The sequence below is a fragment of the Eretmochelys imbricata genome, chromosome 4 (assembly GCF_965152235.1).
Source record: "Eretmochelys imbricata isolate rEreImb1 chromosome 4, rEreImb1.hap1, whole genome shotgun sequence".
NCBI lineage: Eukaryota > Metazoa > Chordata > Testudines > Cheloniidae > Eretmochelys > Eretmochelys imbricata.
Genome location: NC_135575.1, coordinates 101,337,004 through 101,360,706, shown reverse-complemented (window position 1 = coordinate 101,360,706; position 23,703 = coordinate 101,337,004). Strand labels below are relative to the sequence as shown.

The 23,703-nt window shown below is 37.9% G+C and overlaps 1 protein-coding gene across 2 annotated transcripts in view; it reads left to right on the top strand.

Moving 5' to 3' along the window:
* Nucleotides 1–23,703, top strand: part of KLHL5 (kelch like family member 5) — a 92,147-nt gene that overhangs the window by 47,327 nt on the left and 21,117 nt on the right. Inside the window, exons 1-5 of one of the 2 annotated variants that reach the window (XM_077815747.1) lie at nt 3,386–3,442; nt 5,058–5,240; nt 10,284–10,420; nt 10,949–11,145; nt 18,680–18,892. In XM_077815747.1, the coding sequence (XP_077671873.1) occupies nt 5,098–5,240; nt 10,284–10,420; nt 10,949–11,145; nt 18,680–18,892 (690 nt within the window). In that variant the 5' untranslated portion in view covers nt 3,386–3,442; nt 5,058–5,097. Of the gene's footprint in view, nt 1–3,385; nt 3,443–5,057; nt 5,241–10,283; nt 10,421–10,948; nt 11,146–18,679; nt 18,893–23,703 lie in introns of those variants that run through there. The other variant, XM_077815745.1, reaches the window with a different exon arrangement.

The following is a 23,703-nucleotide window of genomic DNA, read 5'->3' as shown; positions in this document are numbered from 1 at the left end:
GTTCCTCTTTCCTCCTCCACTCCCCATTGCTTGCTGCTTTTCCCCCCCTTACTCTCCCCCTCTGCTCGGTTTGGGAGAGACTCGCCTGCAGAGCTGGGTCACAGAGCAGCAGCTACCCTAGGCAGGTAGGAGGTGGCCCCAGCTGAGTAGGGGGTGGTACGGGTGATGACCTGGTGCCTCCCTGCCCGCATGAACCAGACTTTTGGTGTCCGGTTAGTAGATCTGACCGGACACTGTCAGGTCCCCTATTAGACCGGACTTTCCGGTCAAAAACCAGACACCTCTAGTGTAGCCTAAGCATAGAGAGTTCATTTCACCTAGATATCTCTGGAAGATTGTTAGGGATAGCTTATTCAATGATTAAATAAATACAAATTAAAACATAAACAATACCATGGAACTAACCAGATCTGTGCCAGACATCACTGATCAGTTTGCTAGTATATTGTATCCTTCCCCCCACCCCTCACTCTATTGTCTTTTTAGATTGTAAATTCTTTGGAACAGGGAGCATGTCCTATGTGTTTGTACAGCGCTTTGTGCAAAGCAGATCCACCCTGAAATAATGGTTGTTTGTAGATTTCTCAGTTGTGGATTTGTTTGAACTACGATGATACTAAGACACTTAATACTAACTGAGGGACTTATAGAAGGAGTAAGTACTGGTTGTATTGCTCTGTCCTATGAAATAAACCAAAATCAGAATAGACACACTGATAATATGAAAACAAATTTTCCCTTTTAAAACCGAAATTGTCAGCATACATATAAATAAGACAGTTCTCAGTAATTAAGGCAGTTATAGAAAGTGTTAATGTCCTGTTTGTCTCCAGAGAGGCCTCACATACATACAGGGGCTAAAAAAAAAATCTTTTTTTCTGGATTTTTTTCCCACCTGAGTCAGAAAATTCATTTTAGCATTGTTCTATTGTGAAAGGTGTAGGTTGCTTTTTTAAAAGACCTTTTTACTCAACAGGGGTCTGTTCCTCGTGTATCTTGTGTCTTACTCTGACAGATTTTGAGGAGTTTTGTTTTGTACTGGTTTTCACAATTGTCTTGTGCATCTCTGAGATCTAGATGTCAGTGTCATCTCAGTCTTTACAGAACTAAAGATCTTTTTTAGTTCCTTCTAATCCCTTTCTATCAGCATTAAATCCTGGTCTCTAAATCTCAAACTCAATGTCATCTTTTATTCTTTTCCCCTGTTATCATGCCCTCTCTTCCCAAATATCCATTTTCCCACTAAAGGGTATTTGCTGCTTCTTCTGGGACCACTAAAATTTATTCTTTTCTTGGCATTCCCCTATTTAAAACTCTTGCCCATGCCTTTATCATTTGTCATCTTGGGTACTGTAAAATTATGCTTTTTAGCCTTCCTGTCTCTGTTCTCTCCAAAACAGTACAATTAATGTCATCTCCTTTTGCTCTGTCCATACCACCTCCCTTCAATATTTGAATCCTTTCGCTGGCTTCTTATTTCTTATCTTATCAGACTGAAAGTGGTTAGCCATGATCAAAGCAAGTCTCATCTGAAAAATGTTTAGCACACATGTATACTATTAGGAGCATTTTTGTATGTAGATGCTAGATCCGTGATCTGCCATTAGCACAATACCTTTCTATAGTGTAGACAAGGCCTTAGTCCTCAAGTTCAAGGGTGTATATACTCTCTCTTCCCTTACTCTCTCCTACAACCACCTCTATTCTCATTTCCTCCTAATTTCCCCTTCTCTTCCCCTCCCCCCCCCCGAGTCTCTTACTGCCTATGTTTCTCCTATTCCTCGCTAACAATTCCAATATGGCTTCATGCCTGCATTCATGCTGAGCTCTAAATTTGAAAAAATCTCCTACTTCCTGTTTGCCAAATGCCTTCTCCTTCATATCCCAAGAATCCTTCCGACCTCATTCTCCTTTTCAACAAACTTTCCACACACTCTGTTACTTGAATTGATGTCTTGTTGATTTTTGATTGTGAACTGTTCTGGGAAGGAACATCTTATTCCATGTTTGTGAAGTATCATATAAATATTTGTCAGTTTACATATACTAATAACTCAGAAAAAGCTGATACCTTAAAGTTCCAGTGGTGAGTTACATTCCTTGCCTCCGTCTACTGACCAAAATACATGAACAATGTATTTGACCTATTATGCACTAAAGATTTTTGCAAAAAAGTTTCCATTGGTAGCACCATTGCGAACCCTAGTCTAGAAAAGACTTCAGCAGCTTCCTGTATTTTTACCGCTGCTTGGTTTCACAGCAAAAATGGTATAGTGTGTGTGGAGTTTTTTGTGTTATAGAGGATAACTGTATTCCATTAGCTATTCCAACTGTAAAATCCTAGTAGAGACTAGGCACTGCAGGTAGTCTTTACTGCGAGGTAGCTAGGCAAGATCAGCCTTTATAATCCTGCCTGTGGTTGACCTCACCTAGTTTACCTCACAGTAAAACTACAGAAACTTGTCTCCACGAGAATTTTACAGCAGGATAACTAATGTATATTTGTTATGCCATGGTAAAAATGCAACTTTTTCTTGGCAGTGAAACAAAGCCTTAGTTTAAACTAACTAGACTAATGGTAGTATGGGTAGGCAACTTTTAAAAAATGGTATTTATTGAATAATTGTTTTTCAAGCCAAAGGTACTAGTCCTCAAGAGGAACAATGTCCATGCTAAGTTTAAAATCTCAGATGTTGGTCCTATATACTAATTCCAAAAAGGATGTTTAGAACTCTTTATAATGGGAAAAGGATAAAATATGGGTTTTTTTCCACTCTACCACAATGAAGTTTGCTCAGATTTAAAAATTTTATTTTATTGGCAAAGCCAAAGCATTGAGAAGCTCAGTCTAAGGCATGGTCTGCACTAAGAAGCTGCTTCACTCAAAGGTAGGAAAAATTCACATCCCTGAGTGGCATAGTAACGACAAGCTAATCTCCAGTGTAGACAGTGCTAGGTTGATGGAAGAATTCTTCCATCAATCTACCTACTTCCTCTTGGGGGAGTGGAATTACCTATGCTGATGGGAGAACCCCTCCTATCAGTGTAGGTAGTGTCTGCACTGAAGTGCTGCTGCAGTTACACCGATGTAGTGAATCAAATGTAGACAAGCCATAAAAGGTGAATATTTTTGAAAATGGAATGTTTGAAAACAGCTGCTTGTAAAGAATGATGGATTTGTAACCTTAATTATGGTAGGCAGGGCTAGTATTCACTAGAATTCTTATGTAGTAATTAATATTTTTGGTTTGCTTTGTTACTATCTGAGATTATAAAAATCCACAGTTTACATGTTCCCTGACACTGTGCTCCCACCTCCTCCAGAATTTAGAAAAAATTGACATTTCTTTCTTCTGCTTTCAGAGATAGCTTTCACATTATAAACTGCTGCTCTGTGTCCTAGTTGAGCTGCAGCAGTGCAGCTTGAACAGCAAAAGGATAGGTGTGTATTCCACCCTCCCACTTTTTAATAGGCTGTTAATATTGAAGCCTAATTATGATTACTTCAGTGCCACCATGATTAATTGTTTCGGTACTGAACAGTGAACCACTTTCCCAGGCAAAAATACCTAATCAAAAATCTTGCTTGGAGAAACAAAATCCCTTAAACTGGTGGCGCTCAGACTGTGTTCAGTGGTCTTCAGTGTTAAATGTTTTAAGACCCAAGTAATGAGCTGACTTCCAAAGAACTACTCATGATGAAAATAAAGCAAGTGCTTAAATTCTATGCTGGATTGAAGTCCTAGGCCTTGACTATGCTACTGCTGAAGTCGACATAAGTTACGTCACTCGGGGTGTAAAAATACCACCCCTCTGAGTGAAGTAATTTACATCGATTTAAGCTTGAAAGAGTAAAAAGGGAAAGTGTTATTAACTGAAGTGTATTTTCACCAACTCACATTCCAAGATATTTGACAATAAAAATATTTCCACTGCATGCGTGTCATAACTATGTGTATGTAAATATTTATTTTCCTAAATTTATCCTCAAAGGAGTTGTATAGAAAGGTCACTTTTAGACATTTATCTCTCAAAAGTACTGATATGGCCTCCATTACAACAGTATCCAAGAGCCTTACAACAACCTGTGAGGAAATGAAAATGTTATACCCATTTTACAGATGATCAAAGAGGCTAATGGTATGTGTATACTGCAGCTGGGAGCATGCTTCCCCGCCTAGGTAGACAGATGCACACTAGCTTGCTTGAGCTAGTATGTTAAAAATAATAGCGTGGAGATTGCAGCATGGGTAGCGGCAAAGGCTAGCTGCCCAAGTACAAGTCTACCCAACCCATTGGATCCAAACTTGTGTGGCTAGGCTATGCTGCAACATTCACACTGCTATTTTTAGTGTGCTAGCTTGAGCAGAGTTAATGCATGTCTGTCTCCCTGTGCTGAGACGTGGTCCCAGCTGCAATGTAGATATGTTGCCATACCTATGCCAGCATAACCCTGTAGTGTGGATGTAGTCTACATGGATGAAAGGGATTTTTCTGTCTATATAGGAACACGACTTCCCCAAATGATGCTAGCTAGATTGATAAAAACATTCTTCCATCAGTGTAACCTCCGGTGTAGATGTAGCTAAATCAGCATAGCTGCATTGGTCAGGGATGCGGATTTTAAATATAGACCAGGCCTCATTGTCTTGCCTAAACCTACACAGGGAGTCTGTGGTAAAGCAAGTAATGGAACTCTGGTCTTCTGAGCTCCAGGCTAAACCCCTAATCACTAGATCAGGGGTTCTCAAACTGGAAAAATGTGGTTTTAATTTATAAGAGGGGCCGCACTCAGAGGCTTGCTGTGTGAAAAGGGGCACCAATGCAAAAGATTGAGAACTACTGCACTAGATCATCTTTCCACTCTTCAATGGACTTTGGACCACACCCACAGAAAGGAGGGAAGATGTGAATAAAAGTAATTGCAAGAGACAAAGTGTTAACCTGAGTAGTATATATCACTTCTAAAATGCAGGCGTGACTTTCATTGTTTCAGCTGTGAACAAAATTGCTGTATTAAAATATTAGCCATACTAAGATTTTGTTATGTTCTTCAGGACTTCCAACAGCAGTCAGACTCTCTCATCTTGCCAAACTATGGAGCCTTGTACATCAGATGAATTTTTTCAGGCACTCAACCATGCTGAACAAACCTTTAAAAAAATGGAAAACTACCTGAGACACAAACAGCTATGTGATGTGGTATTAGTTGCTGGTGATCGCAGAATTCCAGCTCATAGGTAAATATATAAAAGATTCTTGATTCTAAAATAAATTACATTGTCTTACTTACATTTGTGCATCTGTGGTGTGAGGGTTAACTATTTTGCTTTAAAATAAGATTCAAGAAAGAGGAGGTTTTGACCAAATAGACTTGGGAAACTAAAAATTTACTTCTGTCTCTTCCCTGTGATACATGATCAAAAGTAATTCTAATGGGTACAATGTTAATTCCCACCTGTGACACTCAAAGATTTGGCAAACAAAAACAATTAAATCCCTACCCAGAATCAATTTTGAAAATATTTCAAGGACTGTAGTATTTTTTACTGTTCATGAAGAAAAAAATTAAATTTAACATGTATTGGATGTTCCCTTGTGTCTTCAGAATTAATTCAGTGTTATAGTTTGCACAATTGTAAGACCAGCCTATCCCATACAGTTTGCCACTCTCATGAAACTGCTGTACCGTCAGTTCTTGTTGGCCAGCCTTAACATATAGCAGCTTTTCTGAAGATATTTAAATATATATTTATGTTCTGGAGAATAGACTGGAAAGCAATAAACTGATATTTCACTTAGGACCTCAAAAGTCTGAACATGTAGGCAGGTAGTGTCAGTTTCCTAGATATTAAGATTCCAATGTCTTGGCATTTGTAGTTTTGCAAAATAATTGAAATAAATTGGATGGTATTTAAGTAGTATGTGTTTTTCATCTGGAAGAGTACTAATATGCCAGTAATCAAAAAGGTTAAGTGGGATGACCTGGATAATGATAAGCAAGTTAGCCTGACTTCAGTCTGAGACAAAATAATGGAAAAGCTGATATATGGGATTTAATTGACAGAGAATTAAAGGATAGGGATATATCTGTGCCAGCCAACATGGTTTTATGGAACATAGGTTTTAACTTGATTCATTCTTTGAGATTACAGGTTTGCTTGATAAACGTAACAGCACAGATGTAATATACTTAGACTTTTGTAAGGCATTTGACTTAGTACTGCATAACATTCTGATTCAAAAATTAGTACTACTGTATTCAATATCAATAAAGAACTGGCCAACTGACAAATCTCAAAAAGTAGTAGTCAGTGAGGAATCATCATCAATTATGGGTATTTCTAGTGGGGTCCTACAGGAATTGGTGATTGGCCTGATGCTGTTCAACAATTTAATCAGTGATCTGGAAATAAATATAAAATTATGCTGATTAAAATACAAATGAGGACAGGGCAGTGATACAGAGCAATCTGGGTTGTTTGATAAGCTGAGCTCATTCAAACAAAATGTCAAATGCAAAGTTATACATATAGAAACGAGAATTGCAGGCCACACCTGCTGAACGAGGGACTGTAGCCTGGAAAGCAGTGACTCAGAAAAGGTTTTAGGGATCATAGTGGTCAAACAACTAAACATTAGCTTCCAGTGCGATGGTGTGGCAAAAAGGGCTAATGTGATCCTGGGACATATAAATGGGGAACTTGTGAGTAAGAGCCAGACAGTGATTTTACCTCCGTTTGGATTTGGCAAGACTGAAATAATTCATCAAGTTCTGGAGTCCATGTATTAAAAAAGAAGTTGAAAAATTGGAAGGGATGCAGAAAGAACCACAAAAATTATTTGAGGCTGGGGAAAATGCCTTACAGAGAGACTTAAAATACTGGTTACTGAAGGGTTCTTTAATCTAGTGGAGAAAGGCATAGCAAGAACCAGTGGCCAGAAGCTGAAGCCAGACAAATTCAAATGACAAATTAGGCACAATTTTTTAAAAGTTAGGACAGTTAACCAAAGGAACAAAAGGAGATGTTGGATTGTCTATCTCCTTCTTCTGCCGGTAGAAAGAATATTTTCGTCTTTTGGACTAATTCATTCCAAATTGAGAAATCGTTTGGGACCTGAAAAAGCAGAAAAGCTTGTTTTTCCTTCCAGATTATGAACAAACAGGAAAATGAAGGTGAAGATGACCAAGTTAGCTGCAGAAACCAATATTTTCAGTTTCTCATGTTGATCTGGCTGATCTAGTCGATTTAATTTTGTTTGTTCTTTAAATATTTCATTTAACTGTTTTAGTTAAAAACAATTTTAACAAAAAAACAAACCTGATTTTAAAAAACTTGAATGTTTAACTAAATTCAAAAATTCATATGCTTGTTTTTTTAAAAAATTATATGTTTGCTGTTGAAGAAAAAAATCCAGAACACTTAATGTTGTTGTTTTAGTTAAATAAAACAATTTAAATGTCCGTCTGGTGATGTTCTCCTCCTAACAAAGCATGGCAAGAAAAGCCTCCAAATATTAATTATTAACCTGTTGAATTGGAGGTAGTTCACCTCCCAGTGACTTCATAAATGTCTGCTTCAATTACTTTTGGTAAATGAAATAACCAAACAATCATTCATTTTCTGATATAGCTATAAAACTAATCTGAAAAGTTTTCAAAATAAATCACTTAAATGTATAGCGTGTACCTTCTAAAAATGAAACCTACATCTATCTCTGAGTTGTGAAGAATATGTATTAAGGTTATGACCAACAAGAATGCACTTTTATGTAGAAATCCATGATTAAATCAAGTCTTCCTGACTATTGATTTAAATCATGATTTTAATCAAATCAAATCCACCCTGATCACTTTTTTTAAAGTTCTGCGCGTGTGCACACTCAGAAGGAACAGACAAGAATAAGCCAACAGTTCTTCTTAAAATACAGCAAAATCCAAGTAAACTACTTAATCATCGATACAGAAATTAAAAGCTACTTCCAATGCAGTACTTACCAAAAGAAGTTTCAAAAGCCTATCAGTTACTCTGAAATTGTTCTTAAATAGAAGTCCAAAAATTCCTGGTATCATCTGAACTGTGATGATGGTGATGTGTCTGAAAACCAGAGCACAGATAGCTTCTAGAAAGGAGGGGGAAAGCTGATATTTTATATCCAAGTTCCTCTGTACTGGAATTCCTTGGGGGGGGAGTGGGAGTCATTGCTGCAAAGCTGACCACCGAGCACCTTTTTTACAGCAGTATCTGACCACCTTCTCCCCCCGCCCTCCCCACAATAAAGCAGAGCTATCCTTCCAGGGTAAGCCCAGACAAACTCTACTCCACCTTAGTTGTGGTGCAGTCATTTTGAGTGTAGAGCAAGCCTAAGGCCGTGTTTACACAAGAGTTGTAGCGATTTAATTCTATGTTTAGTTTAAGAGGTATAACTACCCCTAGAGTGGCTTAAATGTGCTTATACCAGTATATCTTATTCCTGTACAGAAGGGGAATAAACTGTACAGTTATAAGGCATCTTTTCAGTAGTATAATTGTGTCTACCCTAGGACTTATAGAGATATAACCGCATTGCAAAAATCACACCCCTTACTGAAATAGTTATACCAGTGATCTGTGTGTAGACTAGGTCTTAGCCTAGGCCACTGTTGCAGCCACCACTTTTTTCCCTGTTACAGCCCTAAATATTATTACAATATTGTCAAAGTGAGATATTTAGTTTACATGTCTGGTTCTGAATTTTAATGGCAGAATATAATGAATTACAAGTTATTTTAAAATTTGTTTTCTTAATTCATTCAAATCTAGTTCATTCAAAGAACCTTTCACTTTCTAAACTTCCCCAAATGAAATATGACTACATGGTCCCAGGACAATCTAAGGCTTCTGACTGAACAGGAGCATATCAAAAAATCAATCTGACAAATCTCCCTCAATGACCAGATGAATTTATCTCATACCACACTCATGCTGTACAGAACCCTATTCTGAGAGGCAGTATCAGAAGCTGAGGTTTTATTTAAATGAAAAGCTAAAACACCTAGAACTGCCACATGGATAGCCATCCTGACAATTTATTCTAATTATCCTCTGGGACTGAATAACCTAGTTTATCAAGAGTGGGACATAAAAGGAATTTTTTATTACAGAGATTACAGAATACTCTTATGTCCTTTGAAATGCTTAAAATGCTTTTTAAGCCATTTTCCTCACGGTCAAATTGTGTTTAATTCAAGTTCTACACATTCTCACCCATCTCCATTGCCTCCAAAAGGCTAGCAAAAAGTATTTACCTGATGCAGCCCTGGACAAAGATGATGCAATGGATAACAGATGGAAGATATGCAGACACAATTTAATGAAAAGTAATGGCTGCAACACAGTCAGCAATCTATGACTTTGCAATTAATAAACTAAGGCATAATTTTATGTAGTTCATCTGTAAAATGCATGCAGTTAATCCAAATATCTGTTAAGAAATACTACCAAGCATTCCCCTTGCTTTTCCACTCTAATCACATCTTCAGCTACCTTAATTCTTGAAAATATATTACTGTTATAATATGTATTCAGTGTTTTGCTCTGTCTCTGATGCAAATAACTGTTCATTGAACATTAACCTAGACATCCACTCATCCCAAACAGTTGACAAAAGTAATGCATCCGATGAAGTGAGCTGTAGCTCACGAAAGTTTATGATCACATAAATTTGTTAATCTCTAAGGTGCCACAAGTACTCCTGTTCTTTTTACACAAAAGAGATAACTCTACTATTGCCGTATTCCTGTGACTGACTTACTATACTCACATGAGGAATTTTATGATTTGTATGATCTCCAGTTCTATTGGGTAGGTAGGTTCTGTCATTGATGATTGTATCAATTAGCCTATGAGGAACATAAATAAAATATTTTAAAGTATTTTTTAAAATTATTAAGAAATAATTCTTTTACCATTTAAAATTAATAATTGATTGTTTTTTCCAGGTATTTTTCATACAGTATCGAATGCTATATATTTGCTTCTTTATATGTTATTTTTATATGGCAATTACAAAAAGTCACTGAGCACTAAAAGGGTAAATCATTTACATAAGCAGAAAATGTACTTTCAGTAACAGTACTTCATTATTCATGGGAAGGAACTGGGGCATGAAGTAGTTTGTCAAGTTTAAAATGCTTTCCTCAGTACAATGCACCTTCAAAGGGCAAAATAATGAAGCATTTATTCACAAACGTCAGCTTCACTAAGGTATTTTTTTCTCCTCTTTCTCCAATATGTTCTCAGATTAGTTCTCTCCTCTGTTTCGGACTATTTTGCAGCCATGTTTACTAATGATGTAAGAGAAGCAAGACAGGAAGAAATCAAGATGGAAGGTGTAGAGCCAAATGCACTGTGGGCTTTGGTTCAATATGCATATACAGGTAATAAGAATGAAGAAAAGGGTAGTAATGTTTCTCTGATGTTTTGTCTCTAAGTGAACATCATATTCCATTATTAGATTTCAGATATTTGATAGAAATGGTGCACCGTACAATTCAACTGCTTATTTATTAAAACTACTATTACTGCGATTACCTACGGCAACTCAGTGGGATGTAGTCTCTCTAGTTAGTTGGCAAATGTCAAAATATTTCAGATGAATTCTGATCGGTGAAAGGAGAATATTTTTCATAATTCTTTTGAACTATATTATGCAAGTTACTAATTTTGAATTTTTGGATTGTTTTGTAGGAATGTTATTGTCTTAGTCCGATGTTTTGAAAATAATTCTGTGTTTATGATTTTTTTCGGGTTTGATGAAAAATAAAAGCAGAGGAACCAGAATTACCATTTCAGCCACGTTTTCTTTCTCTCTCTCTCTCTCTCACTTAGTCTGTGAAAATCTCTTGTTGGAATTACAGTCAATATTCTTTCATAAATAATGAGCACCCTTCTTTTAATATTGCTAGGTCGCCTTGAATTAAAAGAAGATAATATTGAGTGCCTGTTATCTACAGCTTGCCTTCTCCAGCTCTCTCAGGTTGTGGAAGCATGCTGTAAGTTCTTAATGAAACAGCTTCACCCATCCAACTGCCTTGGAATCCGCTCTTTTGCTGATGCACAGGGTTGCACTGACTTGCACAAAGTGGCTCACAATTTCACCATGGTATGTCCTTATTTGTAGCATCATCTATTCATTGATTTTTCTGTAGCAAGGAAAATATAGAGCATCTGTCTTCATGAGGTAAATGTTGCTATCCCGCCTCACCCCCTAAGAGCCATTGTTATTATCAGAGCTATTTATATACTGTGACATTAAGTACTGCTTTCTATCTTGGTAGTGTTCCATTTAGTCAGAAAAAAGGTAATGGGTAAAATCTTCAAAAATGCCTGTGACTATTTAGAGAAACAGCATGGGTAAGATAATATCTTTTATTGGCCCAACTTCTGTTGGTGAGCGAGACAAGCTTTCGAGCTTACACAGAGCCCTTGTTCTGGTCTGGGAAATGTACTCAGCCACCTTTTGTATAGCGACATAGGAACAAGGAACATATGTTCTTAGGTAGAATCATGAGTAGCCAAATGCAAAAGTATAGCTAGCAATTAAGTGAGGGTTTGGGGATTTATTTGGAGCACGTCTGATTCTCTGACATTCTTAAATTTCATTCCCTCACCAACATCTTTTGTTAATTTTTCTCCTTCTCTCTCAACGGTATCCTTTTATGGTACCCTCCTCCGATAGTAGAGTTAAGAGCCTAAGAGGCATATCTGTCTGCCACCAGTTAGAACTGCTGCTGTTTGCTCATGGGAGTTCCTAGAGTTATGTGAGGTGCTTCTCTCCTCCTCCCATGACATGGCCTCTGCTGGTCTAGGCTCTTGGGAACTGAACTCAGGCATCTGGATACCACATCAGTGAACTTAGTATTAAAGTTTTTGATCCCCTGTGTGGTATCCCCAAGTCATCTGAAAGGTGTAATTTGTGTTTCTTAATTGGAATTGTGGTGATTGAATCAGAAATCCACTGATTTTCCTTTTACCTTCTGAATTTTTGCTGAATGGAACCCATTGTTCGGTTGTTTTACTTTTTATTATTTTTCCTCTGACTTAAAGTTCACTATTGTTTGCAGTGTTGTTATAGCCATGTTGGTCGCAGGATAGTAGAGACAAACTTTTGAGGTACACACACAAACCTGAAGAAGAGCTCTGTGTAGCTCAGAAGCTTGTCTCTTTCACCAACAGAAATGTTGGTCCAATAAAAGCTATTACCTCACCCACCTTGTCACTCCAAGTTTACTATGAGAAATTAGAATCAAATATCCCGGCATTCTTGTCATGTGTGATTCAGTTCCCTCTCAGATGGGTGGATCATTGATGCATTTAGTAATGCATACATACTAATGTTTATTAAAACATGTGAATGAATAGTGTGCAAATTACAGTATATAATAAAAAGAAAAGGAGTACTTGTGACACCTTAGAGACTAACAAATTTATTTGAGCATAAGCATGCATGCATGCGATGAAGTGAGCTGTAGCTCACGAAAGCTTATGCTCAGATAAATTTGTTAGTCTCTAAGATGCCACAAGTACTCCTTTTCTTTTTGCAGATACAGACTAACACGACTGCTACTCTGAAGTCTGTCAGTATATAATAAGAAAAGGTTTCATTATTGATCAAGTATGGATTGAAGACAGAGCATCAATAAAACAATCAGATGAGACAGGAAGAACAGAGTAAAACAGATATGTATGATGATGAGAAATAGTATGCTTAATTGTGAGAGACTGAGAAATCATTGTACATAATGTTTGGAAAAAAATCACACAGAAATAGACTCCTTATTTCCTCCTTGCCCAAACAGTTTTTTCCTAAATAAATAATTGTCCTAGTTGTGGTACTGTCTAGTCACGTTCTTCTAACATTTAGAAGTGTAATGCTAGAATCGGAAGGTTAACAAAATATTATTTGATGCATTTTAAAATATTAACCTTCAGAAGGTGTATCTCCATCTGGTCTTACTATTTTGACAGCAACTGTTGATTGTTGTCTCACTTCTCAAAAGTTAGTTTATTACTGACTCCACATCTTTCCTTTAGTAAGAAGTTGTTCAATTCACAGGAAAATAGTTATGTACCTTTAGGCCATTGTTTACTTCAGTGGCACAATTACTGATTCTAAAGCTTTGGCATGAATCAAATTTAAATTAGCTGGATTTTAAAAAGCCATTTTCAAAACTAATTAGTTGTGCTAGATGGATTCTTCCCAAGGCCTTTTTAATGTTGTTTAGTTCCAATGGAGACATGAAATTGAATTTTAGTAATAATGAGTAATACTGAAGCAGTTCCTTTGGTTTGAAACTAATGTTGCTATGGAAACTGAATAGAAATGTATAGTTCAATTGAATCTTCAATTAAAATAAATCCCAAAGTAATTTTAATTTGTTTAAAAGCAATTTGAAAGAATAAAAATGTTCAACACTAATAAATACTAGTCACTTGATGCTCATTCCATTAAAAATATTAAAGCATAAGGGTTAAACATACCGATAGTTCTGTAAATTCTGTTTGTTAAAATCCATAATTATTCATATGCCACAAATGATCATGGGTTACACTGAAATGACTCTGACTGGAGAAATTTCTGTTGGTTTTGCCACATTGTTTTGGCTTTCTTAAAGGCACTTGAAATTTGAGGAAAATGAACAGTATAAAATATTTATATTTTAATTTCAGTATATTCATTTTCTTTCTTTTGCCGCTGCTTTTCTTTTCTAGTCTGATGGAAAGAGCAGTTCACCATGCAAACAATTTCACTGCAGTTAAAACAGATACTCAGTTTTAATGCTGTCATATTGAAAAGCTTTGTGTGCAACAATGAGTATTTTGATAAGCACCTAATTTAAACCATTGCTGTACTTAGAGACCAGCAGTTCACATGAAATGGGCTTTTTCTCAAAATAAAAGATCCATCAGTGAATAATCTCAGTGGGCCTAGCTCCGCTAATAGACTTTCTCTATCTGAACAACGTTCATTAGTGTCACTTGAAAGCATTGGCATGGTTTCAGTCAGTACAGCAGTGTATTTGAAGTATAAATGTAAGTAGGATTTATTTGAATGCTGGACCACTTCAGATTGAAAGTATGTATGTTGCTGTTTTGCTAAAAGAACATGAGTGTTTCATTACTTTATTATTAACTATGTTGTCACTCAATTGATAGACTATTTACTCATTGTGACAAAGAATTAGAAAACTCTTCAGGGTTATTGTCAAACTAGATCAGTTTTTTTGGACTTCAAAATTTGACCGTGCCTGAAAAATCCTCAGGACATAGTAACAGTCTAAAGTGACTAGTGGTGGACATAATAGCATATAAACAGGCATTGTGTGCCTGATTCTGATAATGTAGGCATGTAAAATGCAATTACCAGGATCATGTGTGCAAATGCACCTAATTAACCTTTTACACATACAGTTATCTTATTATGTAAGTATAATTTGTAAAAAGTAATGGGCCACAAATTTACAAATGTTGCTAGACTAGCCAAAAGATTAATTTAAGTATCTCTGTATCAGGGCATAAAGTACAGAGTTTTTGCACATTTGATCTTTTCCAAAGCAGCATCTAACATAGTGTTTTACTTCCAACATCTTCCTGTTATATCAGGTCTGGGGCCATCCTACATTTCCATCAAGGGTGACTACTGTGTTTTCTTTAGTTTATCCAGGAGATCAGAATAACATAATCTCCATTAACTTAATATCTCAAGTAACATCAAGATGCTATGTCATCTTGTCCCAAGATGAGCAGAGTATAATTCCTCTATTTTGAAGACAGGGAGGGAACTAAAATATAATTGATGCAAATTGGTAAGAGTTGATGAATGTTATTAATTATTCGTTTCAGAGTAACAGCTGTGTTAGTCTGTATTTGCAAAAAGAAAAGGAGTACTTGTGGCACCTTAGAGACTAACCAATTTATTTGAGCATAAGCTTTCGTGAGCTACAGCTCACTTCATCGGATGCATACTGTGGAAAATACAGAAGATGTTTTTATACACACAAACCATGAAAAAATGGGTGATTATCACTACAAAAGGTTTTCTCTCCCCCCACCCTACTCTCCTACTGGTAATAGCTTATGTAAAGTGATCACTCTCCTTACAATGTGTATGATAATCAAGGTGGGCCATAATAGTTATGGGTAAGGACAAAGTCACAAAGTTCAGCCACCAGGTTAGCCGTGACATTATTGGGGATAGTGTTCTTGACGGCTTGTAGTCCATCTTTCTGTGGAATGTTGGTGTAGAGGGCTTCTACATCCATAGTGGCCAGGAGGAGAGTGGGTTTGTGTGTGTTTGGGGGTGGGGGGGGGAGAAAACCTGGATTTGTGCTGGAAATGGCCCACCTTGATTATCATACACATTGTAAGGAGAGTGATCACTTTACATAAGCTATTACCAGCAGGAGAGTGGGGTAGGGGGAGAGAAAACCTTTTGTAGTGATAATCACCCATTTTTTCATGGTTTGTGTGTATAAAAATGTCTTCTGTATTTTCCACAGTGTGCATCCAATGAAGTGAGCTGTAGCTCACGAAAGCTTATGTTCAAATAAATTGGTTAGTCTCTAAGGTGCCACATTAATTATTTGAAGATCAACATTATTTTTTTAACTTAAGAAAATCTTTCATTGTGTGGTGATTGCTTTGTAGTAACAATACTTAGTACTTATATAGTATCTTCGTCTGTAGATCCTGAAGTGCTTTATAAAAGAGGGTCAGTGTAATTGTACCACAATTTCCCATCTGTAAAGTGGTGATAGAAAAGTTAAGGCAAGGGTCTTGTAGCTACTGAATGGCAAAGCTGGGAAGAGAATCCAGAACTCCAGACTTTCAGTCTTGTGACCTGTCCAGTGACCTATGTGGCCTCTAATTATCCTCAGTCCATCAAGGAAAAAAATCAATTTTTATTCTCTTCTAGCTCATTTGAGAACAGCTGATTGTGTGCAGTTGACAGTTATTCAGTGAAATATTTAGCTTTTTTTCCCTTTCAAAAAATGCAAACCAAAGGGAAATGCTGTTTTCAGACAAGAGGAAAATGGCTTGTACTTCTTTCAGGGCTTGAAAAATTCACTTGCCTATGGTGAATTGGAAACTTTCCCAGGCAGGTGCCATCAACTTCTGCAGCATCCAAGCTTTAATTTTGTTAATTTTTGTTTTAAGTTGCTACCCTTTGAAGTTACAAGGAAAACCTTCTGAACATGAAGTGATTATAAACCAGTGTTGTCCAAGTGTGCAAGAAGACAGCTCTAGAATTTCTGCTGCAGCTGCTGCTCAGAGCTTTTTCAAGCTTTAAAGCAGAGTGAAAAGAGAACAGTCATGTCAGTTTTTATTGTTGGTCTTCAGAAGCACATGGAAAGTGCAAAAACATTACAAGAATTGGTTCAAGTTCAGCTTTCTGCTATTTGATAATTCATGAGTAGCAGCAGAGATCAATACTATTTATGAGTAGAAAAACTCAGAAACAGAGGCTTGGAGAGGGATGGAGAAGCAGACTCAGTGCATAAGTAGCAACCAGAAAGGTGTGCCGTAGCTGTGCCGCTGTAGTGTAGACATACCCTTAGTGTAAGATAAGAGACAACAGATGGATACAGACAAACAGGGGAGTACAAGGAAACAATGAGACAATATTGGTCAACGTGATAGGAAGTTGTCTCTACTTGTCAGCATTAAGTTTTTTTTGGCATCATGGCAGAGTGGAGGGTTTTGAACATGGATAATGAGGCAGCTTTATGACATTTATGGGGAGCACCTCCCAAATGTGAGAGGCAACAAGGGAGAAAACATGAAGACGCTTGTTTAAAAATGTAACTAGATATTTGTAGACTGTCATGTGCCTTGTCCTCTTTTATATCTTTTAGTCACACTAATACATACTCGACTTGTTAAATCTTTCCTTATAAGTCAATCCCTCCAACCTTTGTAGGTTTTCTTCCTCTTCTCTCCCTTAATTTGTCAATATCTTCCTGGTAATGAGATGCACAGAATTGAATGCAATACTCAATGTATTGCCAGAGCCATTTTAAAAAAAAAGAATGTTATCTGCCTCCTCTGTGATGATATGGCCAGTGCTTATGCAATCCAAAACTGTAATGGCCATTGTTATTGCCATTTTGTATTGCAAATTCATATCTGATTTGCAATGCCATTTTCATCAGTATTTCTCTCTACGGCTCCCAGATTTTTGTCTGTTATTAAGTCTGTGTTTTTGAGTTATTGAATTATTTTTCCTCTGAGATATTAACTTGCATTTTTCCAAGTTGAAGGTCTTTCCAATTTAGTATTTTCTTTGAATTTCACTAACATGCAGCTTATTTCTTTTAGATAATTAATGAAGATATTAAATAGGGCTGGTCTTAACACTTATCCCTGCACAGTCCCCTTATAGAACACACCCACCCCTGTGGATATTTTGGCTTTTATTTTTACCCTTAAAAAACCAAAAAGTATTTCGGCCAGTTTTCAGTCTACATGTGTTTCGATATCCAAACCAATTTCAATTAATTTTGAGAGTAAGATTATTGTAGAGATTAATTCAAATGTTTTTCTAATATTCAGCTACATTATGTCTGCTAATTTTGGACTTGATCATGAAGTTACTACAATCTCCGAGCAAAAGGAAACATATAAATGTGCTGTTCCAGGAGCAGACCATATTGAGTACATCTACACTTCAATAAAAAACCTGCTGCACCAAGTCTGAGCCCATGTCAGCTGGCTTGGGCTGTGCGACTATAAAATTGCAGTGTAGACATTTGAGCTTGCCCTAGCTCCAGCCTGAGCCCTAGCCCAAACATCTTCACTGCAATTTTAAAGCCCCACAGCCAAAGCCCCACAAGTTCAAGTTAGCTGACCTGGGCAAGCCACGGCTGTGCCATGGTCTTCCATTGAAGTGTCGATGTACTTATTTTGACTCAGAGATCCTTTCCACCTTATGTCTTCTTTTTGTTCCCCTGCAAAGGAGCATGGAGTATCTCTGATCTTGCCCTTTTCAGTACTATTAGAAAAAGCATTCAAGTTTGGCAAAATATATTTGTTATAAGCTTCTTATTGCTCTTCTAGTTTTTTGGGTGTGGGGGTTGCCACTTGCACTTGAGTTTAATAAAGCTTCTACAAAATCTTCTAAAAATCCTGGTATTTTTAAATAATGTGCACTTATAGTCGGAAACATTTTATATTGTGTTTCTTCCTACCCTGAAATGAGGACAGGCTACTAGAAATGATAGGTTTCAATTCTCCACATCTTCCCTTCTATCAAAAAAGTAATTGTTGATTAAAAAAATAAATTTGTAGCCTGGTGCAGTACTGTGAATCCTTTACATCTTCATTCCACTATCTATATACCTTGTTCAGCTCTGTTTGACTTACAAAACAATAAAAACAATTTAAAATAACCTACTGAAAGTTCGTTAGAACTGTTTTCCTGTTCCTTTAGTCATTGGAAATTTTATTTGTCACAAACCAATCTAACTATAATGAAGACCATTACAAACATGCCCAGTACTGGAATATGCTGTACTCTCTACTCAGCAAAATCTGCATCTCAATACATTGTGTTTCTACAGCTTTCAGTAGTGGATAACAATAGTGACCTATCCAAAGGTCTTCAGTGTTCATATTGAAAATACTTTTTTCTTTTTCAGGAGAATTTCATGGAGGTAATTAGAAATCAGGAGTTTTTATTATTGCCAGCTGCTGAAATTGCAAAGCTTTTGGCAAGTGACGATATGAATATTCCTAATGAAGAAACTATACTGAATGCACTGCTTACTTGGGTTCGACATGATTTGGAACAGAGAAGGAAAGAACTTAGTAAGCTGTTGGCTTACATTAGGCTGCCTCTGCTTGCTCCACAGGTAAATTATTACAAATATAAAACCATTTGCTCTTTCTTCACATGGATAACATCGGTATTTTTTAGGGGACATACTTAATACTGTCTATGTGGAAGTTCCTCCAACTAGTAGTGATTTTGGTTTCTTAAAAATAGAGGTAAATAAATGAGGAATGTACAGAATATCTGTGCATGATACGGTCAGTATCTTTTCTGCAGTTGAATTGCAGTGTGCCACAATGTGAATCGGATATCAGTCAGGATTCCATAGTGAGGGAATTGTTAGAGGCAAAAGGCTTTAAATAATAACAATACCTAGGTTTCTTATGTGGTAACTTGTGGGGCTTTTTGTCAGTAGATCTTAAAGCACTTTACAAGGGAGTATCATTAAATAATGATCAGTCAGTATCATTAAATATATTTTTACTTTAGTTTCAAATGCCTAATGAACTAGACAGCCAGCCTTTTACGTGCTTTTTTGCTAAACAGCATTACCTTCTGCACCCTTTTTACATGCAGTTGGGGAAGATCTGTGGTCAGTTTTGTATTTGAATGGATGAGAGTGCCACCTGCACTAGGCTCATTAAAATAACTGCTCTTATTGATTTCATTAATAATATTTAGCACTTTATATAATGTCAAAGGGCTTTACAGACTGAACACTTGCAACATCCCTGTAAAGTAGAGTAAGAATTATCTCCATTTTATAGGTGGGAAAACTAAGGCTTTTATGAGCCTTTGACATATGCAGTACAAGTAAAATTCACTAATCTACAGCTAGGAACTATGACCTTCTTCAATCTCTTAATGATTATCTTTAAAGCACTCGATCTTTGACCCCGTTGTATTCACCCTGTGTCCTCTTTATGATCATTAGCTGGATTGGCTAGAAGGCATTTGCTGTTGATACTTACATTTGAGTACTCCATAACCAGTGGCAGAACTTGCTCAGCTGTGAGTCCCTGAACTTGTAATTCACTTTCTTTAGAAACATATTAAGGTCAGAGTCCATTGACCTTCAGGAAATAATTCAAGACTTACTTATTTTGTTCAGCATATGTTTAACTGTTTTTATATTGTTCTTGTTTTTTAATCCACTGTAATTGAAACATCTAGAGTCCTTGGAAATAGAACCTACAGAAATTAGTAAATAAATATAAAATCAAGAGAAATTGGGCCTGATCAGTACTAATTGGATAGTAAATGTTAAGGGAAAAACACCAAAACAATACTTGATTGCAACCACTATTGTGTCTCTCACTTTTCTTCCATCTTTTGCAGATGTATGCTGGCATTTATGATTCTACATTTCTATCACCTTTTTCATTTATTCCATTTTTTCAGATTCTTCAAAAAATAAAATTGATGTATTTTTAAAATGAATGTTAATCACACACAAATCAGGAAATTGAGTTAAGTTGCAACAACAGCCTTAACTCTGACCCATGAGGGTGTGTTATAGTATGGTGTTTTGTTACATGATCACACAGCAATGGGCAATGTGACATAGCAAACACAGTAAAATATAATGAAACTGTTTCCAATTTTATGGTAGAAGGTTCAAAGCTGTTTGGAAGAAAGGAGACAGAAAATTGGAGGGCTCACTAAAAGCCATAGTGTTATAAGTAGAGATGTGAGGACTTAAACTCACAAACTTAAAAAAATTATAGGGCATCTGAAGTAGGGGATTGCTCGATGGAGCTATGCCATCAATGATGAAGGCTTGTCCGAAATATCGCCTTGGGCATTATGCAAGGTGGACAGATCCAACGTGAACCCTGAAAATGATGGCTAACACAGGCAGCAAAGATGCAGGACAGCAGCTGCACCTAGGTACCCGAGGCAAAGGAAGTCGCTGGGAAAGTCTCAATGGCTCAGGTCACACAGCGTGAAGCCAGTACTGGTAGACTAGGAATAGGGTTGCGTTACTGCACCTCCGACTCATCCCGGTGGGATGAGATATTTCTCAGGATAATCGTTGGCTCTTGTTTTTTTGACCACGAATAACCTAGTACTCAGCATCAGGGTTAAGCCCCTGCCTTACTTTCAGCTGTAGATGCCTTCTCAGTGCCATCTCCCCTCGGTGCAAATATGACGGGTTTGTGACAAAGTCCCCCTGGGGACGTGCATCCACTGATGTCGGCAGGCACATCTGGAATACATTGACAATGCATCCAATTGTATCTGGGATCTCCAACAGTCCACCAAAATTGCAACTTGGAATGTTGCAACTCTTCACAGGCATGGTCATCAGGTCGCTGTCTCACGCGAAATAGACCATCTTGATATATCAATGCCAGGACTAACAGAAACAAGGCTGATAGATGACAGACATCATGGGTTGGAAGATTCTTTCCTTCTGTATTCTGGCAGCCCCAACCATTTATATGGTGTAGCAGTACTACTGCAACACGAAGCCAAGTCCTCCCTGACAACCTGGATGTCTGTCTCTCATCGTTTACTAACTGCACCTCTTAAACATCGACACTGTTACTTCACTGTCATAGTAGTAGAGGAATGTGTTGACTCAGTTAAAGATCATTTCTACGATCAATTGGAACATCTAGTGTGCACAGTCCTTCCACATAATGATCTTGTGATCTTGAGTCACCTAAATGCAGTGACTGGCTGCCTGAGAACTGGGTTTGAACAGGTCATTGGTCTTTGTGGTTCAGGCACACCCAATGATAACTCTTGCCGCTTGCTTACGTTCTGAGCCTCCCAGAATCTTTCCATTCTTGGGTCATGGTTCAAGAGGCAACACATACACCAGATGTCATGGATCTTTCATGGTGGCGTCACTCAAAAGGAGTTGGACCACATTATTACATGTGATAGGCGTATCTTCACCTCCTGTAGAGTTTATCGTGGTGTGGAATGCACGGTGAACACAGATCATCATCTAGTGGTCACCTGTATGATGTTGATGCTCCAGCGAGCAGGTAAGCCCTCTGTGATGATGATGAAGTTTGACATCGACGCACTCATTGTGCCAGGTTTAGCCAACAGGTTTTGTATTGATGTCAGCAACAGATTCTCGGCTCTAGCTAATCTGCCAGACGACATGGAGGTTGCCTGGTCCCTGTTCACTTCTACTGAGCAGACTATTGGCTATAGACATCCAGCAGGCCGACCATGGCTATCGAAGGAGGCCTTCCAGATAATTAAATTGAAGGCTACAGTGTGCCAGTGTGGTGATAAACACACTCATAATCAGCTGAAGCAAAAATTTTATACCCTGGCGCTCCATGATTGCAAGGCATATTATAACTAAGTGGTGGATGATGTCGAATTTGGCTTAGTCAGGAGCAACTTGAAGCCAGCATTCCATGCCATTTGCAACCTCAGCGGTCAAGAGGTAGTCACTACAAATGGTATCCTGAATGACAGCCACGGCCATCCATGTAAATCGAATGATGACATTCTCTCACGCTGGGTGGAACATTATCACAGTGTCCTGAACCATCTTCCAGCTGCCACTTGTTCAGAGCTGGATGATCTGGCAGTCACTGTGGTTTTGGATCCAGACATTTGTACTGATGCACCAACATTGAATGAAGTGAAATGTGCCATCTCTAAACTGAAAAATGGACATGCAGCTGGTGTTGATGGCATCCCCTCAGAGCTGCTAAAATGTGCTATTGATCCTGTAGCAGAATCACTTCTGGCCATCTTCTGTCTGGTGTGGAGAACTGGAACCCTGCCAACCTCCTGGAAGGATGGTATTGTGATCTCACTCTATAAGGGCAAGGGACCGTGCAGTGAATGTAAGAGCTACAGGCTGATCAACTTGCTTTCCGTTCCAGGGAAGGTGTTAGTGCATGTTTTGCTGGAATGCCTGCTCCTTTGCCACATCGGAAGCATCGTCCCCAACAGTCAGGCTTTGAGGAACAGGCCCACATTAGATGCCATTTTAGCCCTTCGCTTATTGTCAGAGATACACTGTGAGTTCAGGAAGCCCCTGCACATAGCGTGTGTTGACGTTAAGGCTGCATTTGATTCAGTAGACTGTGTCTCGTTATGGAAGGCCTTAAAGGGCGTAGGTGTCTCTACTACTCTGCTGGACTTGATTAGAGAGCTGTATAATGGACCCATTGCCCGTGTTTGTCTGGGGAACTGGATGTCAGCTCCCCAGACAAAATCAGTATCTGGTGTTAGGCAGGGCTGAGTTCTGGCCCCTGCACTCTTTTGTTGGTCAGTGGATTTCATAATGTAGCATTCCATCAGATCCATAGGCATTAAGATCGGAGATCTCTCGCTCACAGACCTTGACTACACTGATAATGATGATCTTTTAGTACGGAGCCTCCACAGGTTCGTGAGGCTCTCCAGCATACCGAGGAGGAGTCAGCTAAGATTTGTCTTTGACTATGAAGCATGGAGACCAAACTGCAAAATCTAGGACAGGTCTACCTGCGAGTCCAATCTCTTTGAACAACGAAACTATTGAATCAGTTTCTGGGTTTTATACTTGCTAGCTTCTCCAGCTCTCACACGGAGGTTCTCCATCGGATTGGCATCGCAGCATCTGCCATGGGCCATTTACAATGGATATGTATGACATATCAACATCTTAGTATGACAACCAAGTTCAGGATTTATTCTAGCTGTATCCTTCCCATACTGTTGTACCACTGTGAAACATGGACACTATGCTGCGCAGACTGGACAAAGCTGGAGACTTCCCACACAAAATGTCAACTTTGTATACTGGGTATAAAGTGGCATGACTTCATCTGTAATGCAGATGTTTGTGATTGTTTGGGTCTACAGGCTACTGGGGCTATTGTCTGCAGGAGGTGCCTTACGCTTTTCAGACATGTTGCAAGGATA